General features: G+C 34.6%; 1 protein-coding gene across 1 annotated transcript; it reads right to left on the reverse strand.

Annotated features, from left to right (window-relative positions):
- Positions 1–703: 703 nt before the first annotated feature.
- LOC128984197 (uncharacterized) lies at positions 704–5,574 on the reverse strand. The gene is made up of 3 exons (XM_054403494.1): positions 3,292–5,574; positions 2,194–2,838; positions 704–2,035 (listed from the first exon to the last, which is right to left on the reverse strand). Exons 1-3 carry the CDS (start codon positions 5,572–5,574, stop codon positions 704–706), a joined length of 4,260 nt encoding a protein of 1,419 aa, XP_054259469.1.
- Positions 5,575–16,673: the final 11,099 nt, after the last annotated feature.

The raw sequence follows: 16,673 nt of genomic DNA on the forward strand, positions 1-16,673 counted from the left end.
CCTCTAATGTATTTCAAGCTATAATACAGAAAGAATGACAATAACTTAAGATTTATAAATCTCTTATTTGATTCTAGACTCAAAAGAATTATTATCATTTTCTTCATAAATTATTCAATTATTTTTTTATAAATAATTTACTTCGTAACGTGTAACACTACTTAAATTAAGACCAGTTTTAATTTATATTATAGTTTACTCTTTTTTTATCCGTCCAGAGTACATGCTGATTATTGTTATTTTAATTTATCAATAAAATAGAGTAATTATGTTTGTGTTTATTGGTAATCCGGAACTAACATCAACCTTATCGATTCTTAAACCACTACTTTGGAAATATCCAAGTAAACTCTGATTAAACGAATTTGTGCTTGTCTAATCAGTTAGGAATAATTCATTATAGGAACTTAAGGGTAAAGGTTTTCATTAGATAAATTTTATGTCGGCAACAATAAAGTAAAACAATTTATTTACTTTAAGATATTTCCAACAATATACTAATACTCCAGAAAAACCTAAGTAGTTTTTATACAAAAGTATTTTTACATTTAAATAAAGCCTATGTAAACAACCCTGACTCGAAGCATAGCAGACGACCAGCGCGTTGCAGACGCCGAGACTAGGCTAGCGCCGCCATCTTTGTCCGTTTCGTCGGCTAGTCAGACTGCCACGCTCCTGCGCTCCGAGTAGCGCTTCTATTTTGTTATGTGTTCGCTGGGGTCAACAATGTGATGAATTCAATGAGTGTTAAGACTGAGTTTCCCATTACTCGACGGAGATGATGTTTCACATTCTTTACAGACGATTCCCACAATCCTCCTTGATGCGGAGCGGCTGGTGGATTAAAATGAAAATTGATGCCTTTAAGTGAAGAGAATCGTTGAATCTTCCGTTTGGAGTCTTGACAATAAAGAGATTTTTCAACAATCTTGCGTAGGGTAGAGTCAGCACCAATGAAGTTGGACCCACAATCCGAGTAAATGTCGGAAGAATGTCCTCTGCGAGATACAAATCGAGTCATTGCAGCAATGAAAGATTCAGTCGTTAGGTCTGTTACTACTTCCAAATGTACAGCTTTCGTGACGAGGCAGATGAAAGTACAAAAGTATGACTTTATGTGTCTCACTGCCTTGAGGTTGAAGATTTTAACAGTAAAAGGCCCTGCATAATCTATGCCGGTGTGGAGGAAAGGTCGAGCAGGAGTTACACGAGACTGAGGGAGATCAGCCATGAGAGGACACACATTTCTAGGTTTGACTTTGAAACATCTGACACATTTATGGATACGAGAGCGTATGGCACAACGGGCAGACAGTATCCAAACATGTTTGTAAAGTAATGCTTGAGTAAGCTGAGGGCCTGAATGAAGATTGTAGATATGGTAGTGGTCATCCTCATTTACCACATGATGCTTTTTTGGCAGAATAATGGGATGTCGAGCATCTTCAGGAAGTGATGTCTGAGAAAGACGTCCTCCAACACGCAATAATCCAAATGAGTCAATGAAAGGTGAAAGACGTTGTAAACGAGTGGAGCAAAATGATTTCCGTTTGAGGCAGTTGATTTCTTCTGTGAATACTTCTTTTTGTACAAGTTTAAAAATGTGATATTTTGTGTCTTTCAGTTCCTGTGTTGAGATGAAACCTTGGCGTTTTTCAGAACCTTTACAGTTGTGTATGAAACGAAGGACGTAAGCAAAAATCCTAAGAAGTCGTTCCCATGAAGAATATTTAATGAGAAGATTGGTCAGCGTAGATTCAGTGGTAGTTGACACAAGTACAGTTTGAGGAGTGTGTTTTACTTCATCTAATGTTGAGATATCTGTAGGTGAAAAAGTTACATCAGGCCAGTTTGAAGGGGGAAGAGAAAGCCAAGAAGGCCCTGACCACCAAAGGGGGTGAGACACAAGCTCAGTGGCTAGAATACCTCTTGAAGCACAATCAGCAGGGTTTTCCTTGCTAGGGATGTAACGCCAACAGTGATAGGGGACAAGTTCTTGTGTTTGGGCGACTCTGTTAGCCACGTATTGCTCAGCCTGTAAGATGGAGTTTGAAGCCATGTCAAGGTTACTGAAGAATCACACCACAAATAACATTGGTTGAGTGAAATTAAGGGTTTGAATGAAGAACAACAGAAGTTTACGAGTTGAGCTAATAAGTGGGCAGCGCAGAGTTCTAATCGTGGAAGAGTCACCTTCTTGAGAGGGGCGACTCTAGTTTTAGATAAAACCATACGTGTAGTCACTTCTCCGTTGGGTTGGGAACATCGTACATAGACAACAGCTGAAAACCCACGTTCAGAGGCGTCTGAGAAGCCGTGAAGTTCAACACTAGAATTTGGAGAGATTTTCAATGCTCTAGGGATCTGAATGTCTGCAAGTGCTGGTATCGCTGAGATAAAGTTACTCCAAATTGCACTAAGTTCTGGAGTGAGAGGTTCATCCCATTGTAGACCGGTCGTCCAGAGAAGTTGAATAAAACATTTCGCTGTCATAGTACATGGGCTAAGAAATCCACAAGGATCGTATATTTTAGCGACTAGACTGAGAACGTGACGTTTAGTTAGTGTTTTTGGCGGTAGGTTGAGATGAAATGAAAAATTGTCCGAGTCTGGAGACCAGTGTAGGCCAAGAATTGAGAAATGGGGATCAGGTGTATTTTCAAGAAAGACTGGAGAGTCTTTATGAGTGTCTGGAAGAGACTGAAGAAGCTCGGGAGAATTTGAAGTCCATTTTCGAAGTTCAAAGTGTCCACGGTTGAGTAGTTGAATGAGTTGATTTTGAAGGTTCTTTGCTTCATCTACCGTGTCTGCTCCAGTTACAATGTCGTCTACGTAAGTCTGAGTGCGCAAGACATTTGCTGCTTCAGGGAAGTCTTTACCTTAGTCTTCAGCTAACTGGTGGAGGGTACGAATGGCTAAGTAGGGTGAGCTATTTACTCCAAAAGTCACTCGAGTGAGTTTGTATGTGGATATATCTTCAGAGGGATTGTCACGCCACAAGACGAGTTGGAACAGTTGATCGGAAGGTTTGATTAAGATTTGAAGATACATTTGGCGAATATCGCAAGTGAAAACGATATTGTGTATTCTGAAATGTAGCAATATATCACAAATGTTGGTCTGTAATTTAGGGCCGGTCATGAGAGAATCATTGAGGGAAATTCCAGAGCTGGTTTTGCAGCTTGCATCATAAACGATTCGGAGTTTAGTTGAGGTACTGGATGGTTTCACAACTGCATGGTGTGGCAAGAAATAGTGAGGAGAGTTGATATCTAGATGAGGTAGTTTTACCATATGACCTTGAGAGATGTGTTCATTTATATTGTCAGAGTAAGCTTTATACAAATCAGGAGAGAGTGTAAAACGTCGTTCAAGTGAGTGAAAACGTCGTTCTGCGATGAGTTTGGAAGATCCTAAAGGTGGATGATTTTCTTTAAATGGTAGCTGAACTAAGTAACGGCCATTTTCGTCCCTAGAGTGGGTAGCTTTAAACAGATCTTCACACTGTTGCTCTTCAACCGATATCTTTGAGGGTACAGATAATTCCTCTAATTTCCAAAATTTCTGTAGAGAGTTATGCAATTCGTTGTCAACCGTTGAGAGCAGAGAGATGGATGGAGTGTTGGCAGGCTGGGAATCGGTTGAACAAGGTGCATTCCCCATAACAACAAAGCCAAAGTGAGTTCCCATCATGTTAGGCATGTTAGGGCCGAGAGAATAGTTTTCATTCGTTAAAAGAAGAGGGAAGAGAGAAGCTCCGATCAGCATGTCAATGGGCCCTGATAAGTGGAAGCTGGGATCAGCAAGGGGGTAAGGTTTTACTTTCAATAGAACTCTTTGTGATATTTGAGATCTAGGGAGATTGACAGATATTTTATCAAGTATGTGCACTTCATGGTTGGATGCAACTAATTTTCCTGCCAGTGTGTTAACAGTGAGGTTCACAATACCCTTTGTGAGAGTTGGAGATTGAGAAAGACCAACTACTTGTAAGTTGGATTTGAAACGAGGTGCATTCAGTAGTTGAGCAGCTTTTTCACTAATAAAATCACACATGCTGCCACTATCAATCAATGCTCTGAACACATGAGAAACGTTATTTTGAGCAGTAACTTTAACCAGTGTTGTGCCTAAAATTACAGTTTTAGGGATTTGATTAGCAGGACTGGCTTCCTGTGAGCAAAGAGATACGGTAGGTTTTTCATTCGAAACATGAGTGGTTGATGGTTGTGATGATGTAGAACCTTGAGATGTCTTGTCATGTTCAAAATGAAGTAAGGTGTGATGACGTTTGTGGCATTTGAAGCAAGATGCTTTAGACTTACATGTTTTAACATCATGTTTTCCGAGGCAAGAGACACATCTGTTGTTGTCCTTTACGGTTTTAAAACGTTCATTTGAAGAAAGAGAGAGAAAGCTAGGACAAGCATAAACCTTGTGGCCAGTTGATGAGCAGACAAAGCAGGGAAATGAGAAAGGATTTTTTGAGTTGTCTTGATTTGATGGAGTTGGAGTAGAGACCATTGTAACTTTCTGAGCTTGAATGAAAGAGGGCTTGGATGTGAAAGATTTGGGTTTAAAATTTGAATTGTGGTTGTTCGTACTTTGAGCAAACTTGGTATGTAACACAGCGTCTTCCATTTGGTTACACTCTTGATTAAGAAATTTGACTATTTCGACTACTTCTGGTAGAGAATGTGTTTCGCATTTTATATTAATTCTAAAAGCCTCTAGTTGTTTTAGAAGGTCATTGTCTAGTTTTCGTAAGAGTATGGTGGACAACAGAGGGTTAGAGTTAGAAGTAATGTCACAGTCAAGAGCTTTAAGTGCTTCTGTGTGTTCATAAAACAAGTTGAGGAACGTTCTGAGACATTTGTTTGAGGTAGAGGAAATGTCCGGTAGGTCGATCAGTTTGTTGAGGTGAAGTGTAGTTAACCTTCGGGTGTTGTGGTATCTGTCTCTGAGGAGCTGATAGGCAATTGAGTAATTGGCTGAAGTGATACTGAAAGCTTTTACGAGATTTAGTGGTTCATTTTTGAGCACGCTGAGAAGATATTGAAATTTAGTGACGTTTGAAATGCTTTCATTCAGATGGATGCTAGTGTCAAATAAGTTGATGAAACTTACCCACTGTAGAGGAGAACCATCAAACGTGATGAGGTCTAGTTTTGGGAGTCTTACGTGAGCAGATGATGAAGCTGAGATGTCACTAATTCTTGTTGAATCTTTACTTTCTTCTGGAACATCTTGCGGCTGCTGTTGGAGAAGGGCTTCAATCCGAGACTTGGCTTCGACGAATAGCAGTCGCAGTTTGTCTTCAGTGTCACTTACTGCATCCAAATCTAATTCTTCTGATATATGTTCCAAGGCTCTTTCCAGGTAATTTTCATAGGCTTCATGTTTCTTTTCTAACTGGTTCGAGAAGTTGTTTAAAGTTCTGATTTGTATCACTGACAAGATTGAGGGGGAAAGTGTTTCAAGCTCTTGTACAGATTTGAGAATCTTTTCAAAAGAATTTTGTATGAGAAGGGTTGATTTGTTGAAGTTTGAGAGTGAAATTGATCTGGTAGCCATATTGGACAAAACAAATGGAGTGAAACTTTACTAAGAATTAGATAGAGTTTGTGACACTATGAGAGTGGGGAGAAACATAAAGAGATTGAATGATAAAATAAAGATATTTCGATAGCTTGAAAGTGTTCTGAAAATTGAATCCAAAGACTGAAATTCAAAATCCGGCTCGAAGGACCAATGAATGTTTTGTAGAGAATGAAATTAAATGGAGATTATAAGAGGAGAAAAAAATGAACACACTTTTGGGATAGGAGAACAAGCACTGTTTTATTTACTTTTTGATACACAACATGTGTTAGCAATAGAGAATAATTTAATTTGATTAAGAACACATGTTAGTTGCAAGGAAAAGAGATGTACATTAAATAAAACATAGAGTGTTAAATAACATGAATGGTTAAAGTTTACTGAACAATGCACTTAATCACATACATTAACCCGAGTAGAAGGAATTAAATGTTTATCTTATTGGGGGTCTATGTCATTAAAGTAATTTAAGCACTAACGCTATTTTATTTTGAGGTTTAGATAACACCATGGTAAAATTAATCTAATGATAATATATGAAACAAGACTAATATTGCAATAAATGTAGCGATGAACGTTTATGAACGTACAACAAACCATCCCCCGTGACTAGCGTATTATCATCAGCAACCTGACTTGGCGGCCCCCACCAACAAAGTCTCGAAGGGAGTTTCATGTCTTGGCTTGGCAGGCTGATGTCTGGCGTCGGTGGTTCTCGTGCCAACAAGTGACTCCCACTAATGTCATCAGATTTATGCCACTTTCCTGAAAATATGGGATTTGTTTACTTTTTCCAACAAACGGTTTAAATATCGATATTAGATATTTTGTAAACTCATGTTCATAGGGTAAATTTTACTATCCAATGTCTATATTTTTCACCAATGTATGGGTGAAGCTATGAGTAACATTATAGGCTACATAATATTATGTAGTTAAAGACCTTGAATATATTTCACAATGTTAGATTGTTTAAACTATGCAAAAACAATATGTGATTAAGGATTTCAAACTTAAAACAAATCGGTTTACGCATAACATCAGAATAATCACAATACTACTTTTGTTAAAAAACATATAAAGTATATTATTGTAAAAATACTGAAAGCAATACTTTGTAAGCCCTTACTTTGACTGCAGATCCTTCACGTTGGGGCATCGATTTAATACACTGTTTTAAACGTTCAACTGGAATGGAAATGGAAAGGAAATCCAATCTATTTATTGCCAAAGGCTCTGGAGGAAATTAGAGACAACAAGAGCATTGAAAATATTGTGGTTGAAAACAATCTGCAGACGGGTGAACAGTCAAAGGTTCGCCTCGGGGGACGGAGCCGCTGTGTTTGATCAGCCAAGTGTGAGCCACGCCACGTGCACCACATCTGTTTGTGTCTGTATTCGGGCCAATGTAAATCGTTTGGCCAAGATCAATATTTTTTAATCTGCTTGAAAATAATAAGCTTACACAAGACAAATCTTATATTACTAATGACTTACGGATTTTGTGTTAACATTAAGCATAGTAAGTTGGAAGGTTAAGGACAGAGCGGTTTCCTACAGTAGCTCCAAATTTCAGCTAAAGACTGCCTATGCGGCATCGATATTGTTGTTCGACGTTAATTTGTTATGGTATAGCACCTTCCTGATTCGGACAGCTTTGATTTGCGTACCTGATCAACAATGTAAAATAAAAAGCATTTGAAAACTGAACTTCAAGATGAAATAAAATTGTGATATTTACTATTGTCTTACATAAATAGATAAATTACATAATTCTAATAACTGTATAGTGATAGCTTTAAGCTTTTGTGGGAACAGTGGTAAGGGACTCACGATTGGAGATATGATAGACATTTTGTCAATCACACAGACAACCTGGCTCACACAAAGTTTTACGCTTCACAGAGAGTGGATCAACGATTTGGACCATAAAATATATACAGTTATAGTAAAATTTTATTTGATTGACTTCAGTTAAACTAACATCAAAAATCATAATTTATTTCCTGATTATGTAAATAATATGTTGAATGACTACTTAATTTATTATCGACCGATAGATGAATTATAAATTAAATTCAAACGATAATATGATAAGTACATCAAGAAAATCTGACAACCAGCTTCAAAAAAGATGCTTCAAAGAAAACTTACGAAGGTTCAATTCTGCTTTGAATGATTAATACTATTGTAAATTAGATTACACTATTGAAAATCATAACATAAGTGAATGTTCCAAAGGATTTTAACTCTAACAGCTTTCTTGTTAGACCTCGTGATTGTAGTTGATATAAATTATTAGAATGACAATGCAATTTGCAGCCCCCTCATGCAATTGGTTCCCTCATGAACAAGTACAAATGTTAACAGTGAATAAAAACATTGAATACAAGAATAGCATTGCAGAAGTAAAACAAATCTCGATATATAAAACAATCTCTACATTTCCAGGTGTCGGGTATTCAAACTCTAAAATGTAAATGGTACGCTTCGTTATCAAAGATACAACACGATGCTAATCCGCTTTGCCGATGGAAGTAGAAAATCCGTTCAACTTGTGTTAAATCGACTAGATAATCCCCACCAATCACGCGATAAGACTACGTTGTCTGTGTTACAGTCGATAGGGAAATGAGTTGGATTGGATATCGCGGCGTTTAGTTTACCTTCCTAAAAGTGCTCATCAGAGAAATAAAGTTACTTTAAAGTAAAAAAAAAAACGTAATTAATTAAATTGATTTGTTTTGTAATATTATTCGTTTCATATGTCCAATAAAACACTGCATGTAGTTTGAAAAATGCATAAAGGAGTATACGTGCATATTGTAGTGTGGTCCCACATGATACTGTGGCTTTTCAGCAGTATTAGAATGGGTAGAATGTTTTCGTTCATTTTAGGAAATCACATGTTCATATCCTATAACCTTATTTAAAAATATAAGGCTGAAAGAAGTTTTGTGATTTCAGATGTAATATAAACGTACATAAGTCTTGTGAATACAATGAGTAGATTTCTTAAATAGAGTATATTATGGATTCTTAATGTCGGGTTTGTTGTAGTAGTTTGTGTTGTTTGAGGACATTTGTACAACAGTGTGATTAGCCAGGAGTGAGTTATTGTGTGGGTGAGTTATACACGCTGCCACCCCTTGTATCTGTCGCCAAACACTAAGTGCTCATCTGTCCTAAGTTTTGTAAAGCTACGTTACTTTACTTGCAACTGGATAGTTCATATAAGCAGTAAACTATTTGTAGATACACATTTTATAGTCATAATAGTTTGTTTACGTTTGTAAAAAAGAAAAACACCGAATCAATTTTCATGGTTTAAACACGAAACACCAAAAAAGGTTCTTCTTTTAGGAGATCCCAGCTCTCAATAATATTAGTGTTATTCGCTACTTTTGCTGAACTTTTACATCTTGTATGAGAAGATTTTATAATTTTTAAATCGTTTAATAAACTATTTTATCACATACCACTCCATGTAGCTATGTTTTGGGCTTATACTATTAGTTTATATATTATGTTATTTTATTTGTTTATTTTATATGAGTTGGAGATTAAAACTAATTAAGGTTAGATGACGATGCTTTGAACAATCATTTTCACCTAAAAATTTATTTATTTAACATAGTTTTTAAAGTAGTTTATGTTTTTCCTGTACAATCCTATACCAAAAAAACCTTGTTAGAGTAAAACCAGTTAACTACAGATCGTTTTATTCAGATGGTCGGATCAAGTTGAAACATTTTCCAATGTATTCTACATTATAGTAAGGTTTGAATATATAGTAATTTAGTTCTATTAAAGCTTTTCCTTTTTACACTAAAGATCAATCATACACAATTTTAATAAACCACACCGAATTAAAGGTATATTGTATTTTAGTATAATTACAATTACATCCATTTAAATTACTAATAATTATATTTAACAAATATCTATAATAGCAATTTACTCTTAACCAAAACCAGTTATTTGTTTCAAAAAGGAAATTTAATTACAATCACAAATTGCTGCGGTAATAAATTATAGTATTAAGCAGATTACTGTAAAGTATACCTTATTTCATATAAATACTATATTCCTTCCTCAAATACGACAGTTATATTGTCGGCAACACTTATAGAAGCATTACTGTGAAGAGGGGAGGAAATTGCGTAGAACCCAAACGTTAGAGACGATTATATGTGATGAAGGTATTTGTTAAAACGTTTTCGTATTATTGAAATTGGTTAATTTATTGCTGTTCATATAGGTTTCGTCTCTGGAACACAATAACAGTTTGTCAAGAATATAATATTAAAATAATGTATAAAATAAGTAAGAGTTGAATGTTTTGTATAATTATTATTGTGTTGTAATTTACAATGAAAAACAGTTAAGCACCATGGGGATGGAATCTCAAATGAAGAGTGTAAATATGGTTGGGCTGCTTTGATCAGTAGAATGGTTAACTTAACTGATGCATACTTCATCATGCATACTTAGATTGTTTCAAAGATTCGCCATAAATTGTCTGCACTATTTTTAGGAACTGTAAAATAATGCAAAACTGAATAAATAAACCATATTCCTCGAAGCAAGCAAATGTTGATCTATAATCAAGTGGGTGGATGGGGATCAACTGTAAGCCTCTATAACATTCAACACGATTAATATAGTAGTAGACCTATTTTAGTTCTAACTAGCAGCAAATCCCGGCTTTGCCCGGGTATATTATACAATCTAAAATAAGTGGTTATAGAATTAATGTTTTGCTTTTTACATAGTAAATATTATTTGTAGTACAAGTTTACTTACAACTAAAATATTAACAGCTATAAGATTATTAAGCTGAGCTCAATTTTAACAAATATGGTCTTCATAATGATATCATGGGAACTTAAAAAGCCACTAGGACAGATTACAAGGGGCTGTTTCAAAAACGAAAGGTCAGTTTGAAAATCTATACACCTAGACGAATATTTTGGTATATAATATGCGGGATTAAAGCTTAAAACAAAAAATCCTTATTGTTTACAAAGTTTCATGTAGCGTATTAATATTATAGAAGATAGATAAAGATTTTCTTAAATTGCAACCGTATTCGGAATTATTACTAAATCTTTGGTATTGTTTACACACATGTTTGGTATGTTTAATTTATACGAGACCGATACATCAAGTTTCATATTTTACGGCGAAGATGAGTTTTGACGATGAGTGTACAATGAATGTTATTACAGCGTTGTTAATTAGAAAAATCAGGTTGTTGTTTTTCGTAGTCTATTTAAGCTTTTTAACACTATAGGCTATTTACTGAGCAAAACCAATACTTCCATACATAAAAGATTAGATAAAATTGAATATCGTAATTATATTTTTGCATTACTAAAGCTAGTATTATTAAAAATCTGATAAAAAATATATAAGTATGCATTTTCTGTTTTGATTTTATTTTTGGTGTTGGTGGGTTTGCGGTGTTTGAAGAACTATTGCGGACATTGTTTCATGTTGTTCTAACTATAAACACGTTTTCTGTGTCGTAATTCTATAATAATTCTCTGATAATTCTGTTCGATGATAATTCTTAATTCTATAATAATCCTGTTGTAATTCTATGTGATTTTCTAGCTTGAGCTTTGTTTGTTCAATAATCTTGTTATTTTTTAGGTAACATTTGACGACGGCATAATATTCCAGATTCTGAAACATTACAAAACCTTGCTTTGTTTCTAACTGGTCATGATGGGAAATGTCCGCAAAAATATTTTAAACACTATAAGTCTAAATATTTTACATCTAAAATATAACGTAATGCCATGGCTAAGCAATACCTTGTTTAAGATTAGTGAATTATGCTAAACACATTTAGTTAATTAAAATGTAGGATGCAACTATCGTATGAATGGATATGAAAGAAATGATTGGTATTAGTGAAGTATAATATTGGTTCTCAGATTTGTCTAGACTAAATTTTGAAGATTGTAAATACTAAATAAAATAAATAAATAAAATACTAAAACAATATTTTTTGTAGTTTAGTTTAGCCATGGTATTTAAACTAGGTTAAAAATTAAAATTTTATATGAACTTAAATATGATTCATTCAATATAAAAATTCCCCCGCCACACCTGCAGACTAAGCGAATTTCTATTGGCCTGTTTGTATTTTCAATAACATATCTCCTTAAAAATTTCACATTTATTCCCTATTTAAACAACATTAAGTTAACGAGCATTAAAGAGCTGATACAGGGAAGTTAATTGGGTGTTTTTTATGTTAAATGTCAATAGTTTTGTATGAAATAGATTTGAAAATTTTATTGAAATGTATTCATAAACAAGCAAACTATAACGGTTTACTTATTCTCTACAATAATTTGGTGCATAACAACGCTTATATTGTATATTATAGAATAATATTATTTGTTTTTGAGCTGTACAAAAGGGTTAGGAGAGAAATTGCAAAACTTAATGTTTTTAGGGTCAAAATGAGAAAACCCATTTTTACTCCATAAAACTCCCCATAAACTCACGTTATCTTAGTCCGTTTATGCTGGTATGTGAACTCGTTTAAATATATGAACACGTATAAATATAAGTTCACACGTTTGTACCAAATTTCATCAAAGTCCGATAATTTTGCTCGAGTTATTGTGCTAACGGACAAATATATGAATAAATATGACCTCAAATATAAACAGTAAATAGGTCAAGGGTCCAGGTATACCATGAGACCTATCGTAAAGGCTTTTCCCTATATAGGAAATTTACAAAAAACGCAAATAATAATGAGGCAATGAGCATAATTTAGAATTTAAAAATATGCTTTAGATAAAAAACATGAAAAGTTTATGAGATTAAATTACAAATGCTTAGAAATATAATAACCTTTCAGCGATTTGTTTAGTGTTTTTAAGAGATTTTCAGGGAAATAACTTATTACAATTCAACAGTGAAATGTCTGACACAACAATATCATCATGTGTGAAGGAGTGTGTTGTTGAGGGGGTTAGGTAACATCCGTGCATTTCACATTAAGGAATATGTATCGAACATAAAGCAAATTTTCTTTGCATTTTACGGATATTGTATGGTCACAAAACGTTCCTTGAAAGCTTCTTTCAGTTGCACAGTCCTTCTCAACGAGTTATAAACTAGGCGTTCGCAGGGGCATCCACAAAATCGAGCGGAGTCATCAGGGCATTATATTTCCATTGACCCTCACCGTCAAGCTTAAAAATTATTTTTAACTAAAATTTCAAATAGAGAAAAAAATTGTGTAGAGAAAACTGATAGGGTGATTAAAATAGTTACAAAATATTTTCCGGCGAAGAGAAACAATTTGTCAAAAGCACTGAGATGTCTTTATATGGCTTTTTTAGACCTGCATTTGTATTTTAAGATTAAAACCTCTGGGGCGGTATATTAACAATTCTCAAACAGGGCAGTACAGTTTCAGTTAGTGATAACATTAACCGGTACTTTCCTGTTAAAGGGAACATTCATTATTATCGATGATTTTTTTCTCGATATATCGATGTTTTTTTCCGATCCATTACAAATTGACAACAAGAAATGAAACTGTTCTAAGCTAACCTAACATAACCAACCATACTTGCTGTACCATTTAAAAATTCCCTTTGGGTTTGAATATAAAAGGCAAGTTTTAAACGCGGAATTTTTAAATGTTACAGCAAGTTTGGTTAGTTATGTTAGGTTATTTATTTTAGAACAGTTTCATTTCATTAATGTTTGTTGATACTGAACAATATTTTTCGTCATTGTCAGCTGATATGTTTCAATTTGTTAATATCGATATATCGAGAAAAAAATCATCGATAATAATGAATGTTCCCTTTAACAGGAAAGTACCCATTAACCCAACAGTTTCGGTCTCTACCCATTTTGCTTACTGATAACTGCATAACAGTTTAACTTTATGCGGTGATAAGTATACAAATGAAAACACGAAAGAAATAGCATTCCCTCATATCTAAGACCTCCAAAATTGAAAAAAAACCTAACCAAACAATCAACTCAATATATATTGTATTAAACAAGTAAACATGAATTTAATACAGTGTGAAGTGTATTGATTATATAAATTAATTTCAACGACAGTGAAAAGTCTAACTAAAACTAAAAAATCTTTATAACATTGATACTAAACATTGATCTTGGACTTGTTTCTTTTTCAGACCAGGTTTTTGTTAATGCTCATCAGATGTTCTTTTGAAAATTCTGGGTCGAAAAATAGTCCATCTTTCGTTCGGACGCGGCTCACTGCAATACTTCAACCCAGAACTGAATTCTCTTGATCCAATATCAACAACTGCTTGGTTCAGGGTCTTGCCTTGGAATTTGAGAATTGTAAGAGAATAGGCATGTGTCAATGGAAATTATTTTCAGGTACACTTTATGCCATGTTTTACAAATTTACATTTGACATTTGATACCACCGTATGGCATAATGTTGGGTCATCTATAAATTCAACCAATAAACATAAAAGCTGCTTTTTCAAATGTCATAGAATTCTTCACTTTCGTATAAAATATCGTGGACGGTGCCAACAGCACTGTTGACTAATCCTGCATCGGTCCTCAAGTTGTGGTGTTCCATGACTCAACATCCTTTGGCTAATGTGAGGATGGTTTCAAGAGATTTACATTTATCGATACTTCCTTTGTGGCTATTGAAAGATATATTACAAAAATCCCAAAACCGTGTTTCTTACAAGCTCAAGTTTGTGTTTACGTCACGAATGAATACTACAGGACTTTGCAGCCAAGCCAATTCGTCAAGGTTGTCAGTAGCCACGTTAGCACGCCTTGTTTTCTTGCCATGATATGAACAACATTGAGAAATTCGGCGATTTTTATGGTACTTTTTTATACTAGTCGTAAAGAAAAGAATCTATAATCTTCCTCTGTTATCGTTCAATGAGCAATATTAGTAAGATCATTACGAAAATGACTTCCTATCATTCATCGGATTGACGCAAGATTTCAGTTTTTAGTTGAAACACCTTTTGAATGTGTTCGTATACAAAACGTCTATGTGCACACCACTGATTTGAATGATCAGATAGTATGAATAGTGCTCGATCTTGCACTGGTAGTAACTGATCCAAATCACCAAAGAGGTATACAATAAGACCACCAAATTCTTCATCTTGGTCGTCAGGTTTCGCTTGACGTAAAGCGGTTTGTCGATCATTGCATGTAGCTTCTGCCCACACATAGATATTTCATCACAAATTGCGACACGGACATTTTTGAACAAAATCTCAAGATTAATCCCCCCCTGTGTAGGTCATTAAAATGTTGTATATTCAATCTTAGTGCTGTGTGAATTGTTTAGTAATTAACATTAGAAGCAGCACAACTAGTTGGTGGTAATACGAGAACACTGCCGTCACTATAGGTTGATTCCGTAGTGTTTACAATCTCATTTAAAACCACTTACTGTTTTGGCTACAGCCATAACAATATTTTGTTTGCAAGATAAATCTAATTACACACTTAGTCAAATACACCTAATAATTAACTAACATCAAAAACACCTCCCTAGGTAACAAATATTTAATCATGTTAAAAATGAAACCGAGAATTAATCACGTACTTAAATAATAAATAATAAGACGATTGACAGCAAGAAAATTAGAACGGAAAGTGTATTCATCATAAAAAATGACGTCACTAGACCGAAAGCAAACATGTTTCTATTATTATTAAAATTAAAATGTCAAAAATTTTCCAAACCTTATGTTTTTGATAAACTGATTTATTTAAGTTTTGTTTTTGTACATTTTATAAAAATACTCACTTCAATTCTGTTCTTCATTCTACAATATTATTCTTTTATCATTGTTTTTATTTATTTTTATAACATAAGTTTCTATTTTGTTTGTACAGTATATAATAACTGCACTACATTGTATTGGGTTGATAATATATCAATTGGGCCTTAACATACCACCCGCCAAAAAAAAACATTTTCTTTTCAATACGGAACATTTACAAAACTATGTGATTAAGTAGCTATTGAAAAAGAACATCAAATAAAAATAGAAAAATAGATAAAGAAACCAATTATGACGGAGGTAGTGGACACAGCTTCACTACAGGACGAGTGCAGGGTCCCGAAGAGGTTCTAAGAGTGACCACTCTGGTCACACCGTCTTTTCCTGGATGGAGATCTGTTACTCTGCCCAAAATCCAACGTAGAGGAGGCAAATTGTCTTCCTTGATGAGTACGAGGTCTCCCTTTTCAATTGATTTTGAACTCCTGTCATTCCACTTCTGGCGTTGTTGTAATGTATGGATGTATTCATGATACCATCTATTCCAAAAATGTTTCTGCGCTTTCTGAATCATTTGCCAGCGAGAAAGTCGGATCAGATTGAGTGTTTGTAGATCTGGTTCAGGAATACAAGTAAGAACGTCTCCAATAAGGAAATGGCCTGGAGTAAGAGCAGTTTGTTCATTTGGGTCATAAGATAAAGCGCAAAGAGGACGGGAATTCATAACAGCTTCAATTTGAGCAAAAAGAGCAAAAAGAGTAGTCAGTTCTTCATAAGTTAAAATCTGATCTCCAATGACTTTCTTAATATGAGATTTTGCTGATTTGATGTTGGCTTCCCATATGCCACCAAAGTGCGGAGATGATGGAGGGTTGAATTGCCACTTAATGCCTTTGTTGGCCAGTAAATTAAATATTTTTGAAGCACTTGGTTCACTTGTTAATAATCTGTGATATTCATTCAGTTGGCTATTGGCACCAATAAAGTTAGTTCCTCTGTCACTAGTGATTGATACACACATGCCTCTTCTAGCGACAAATCGGTAAAACGCAGCTAAAAAACTATCTGTACTGAGTCCAGAAGCAACTTCCAAGTGTACTGCTCTCGTTGCAAGGCAAATAAATAAACACAGATACGATTTCAATAGCTGAGGTTTTCTACGTTTGTCTGATTTTGTAGTAAATGGGCCAGCAAAATCAACTGCACAGTTGATGAAAGCTCTATTCTGTTGTAATCTGACTGCTGGCAAATGCTGATTCTGCTGATAAATGGTGTAGA

This window comes from Macrosteles quadrilineatus, unplaced genomic scaffold (assembly GCF_028750875.1).
Source record: "Macrosteles quadrilineatus isolate MER2022 unplaced genomic scaffold, UCM_ALF_1.0 Scaffold_2__2_contigs__length_208266976, whole genome shotgun sequence".
Classification (NCBI taxonomy): Eukaryota; Metazoa; Arthropoda; class Insecta; order Hemiptera; family Cicadellidae; genus Macrosteles; species Macrosteles quadrilineatus.

What these genes read in the sequence shown, in the direction of transcription:
- LOC128984197 (XM_054403494.1), bottom strand. Translation starts at nt 5,574, where the DNA reads ATGGCTACCAGATCAATTTCACTCTCAAACTTCAACAAATCAACCCTT. An exon ending in ACATCTCTCAAGGTCATATG is followed by an intron (nt 2,839 to 3,291) that starts GTAAAACTACCT and finishes TTGCGCACTCAG; the next exon opens with ACTTACGTAGACGACATTGT. An exon ending in GAGTCGCCCCTCTCAAGAAG is followed by an intron (nt 2,036 to 2,193) that starts GTGACTCTTCCA and finishes TCCATCTTACAG; the next exon opens with GCTGAGCAATACGTGGCTAA.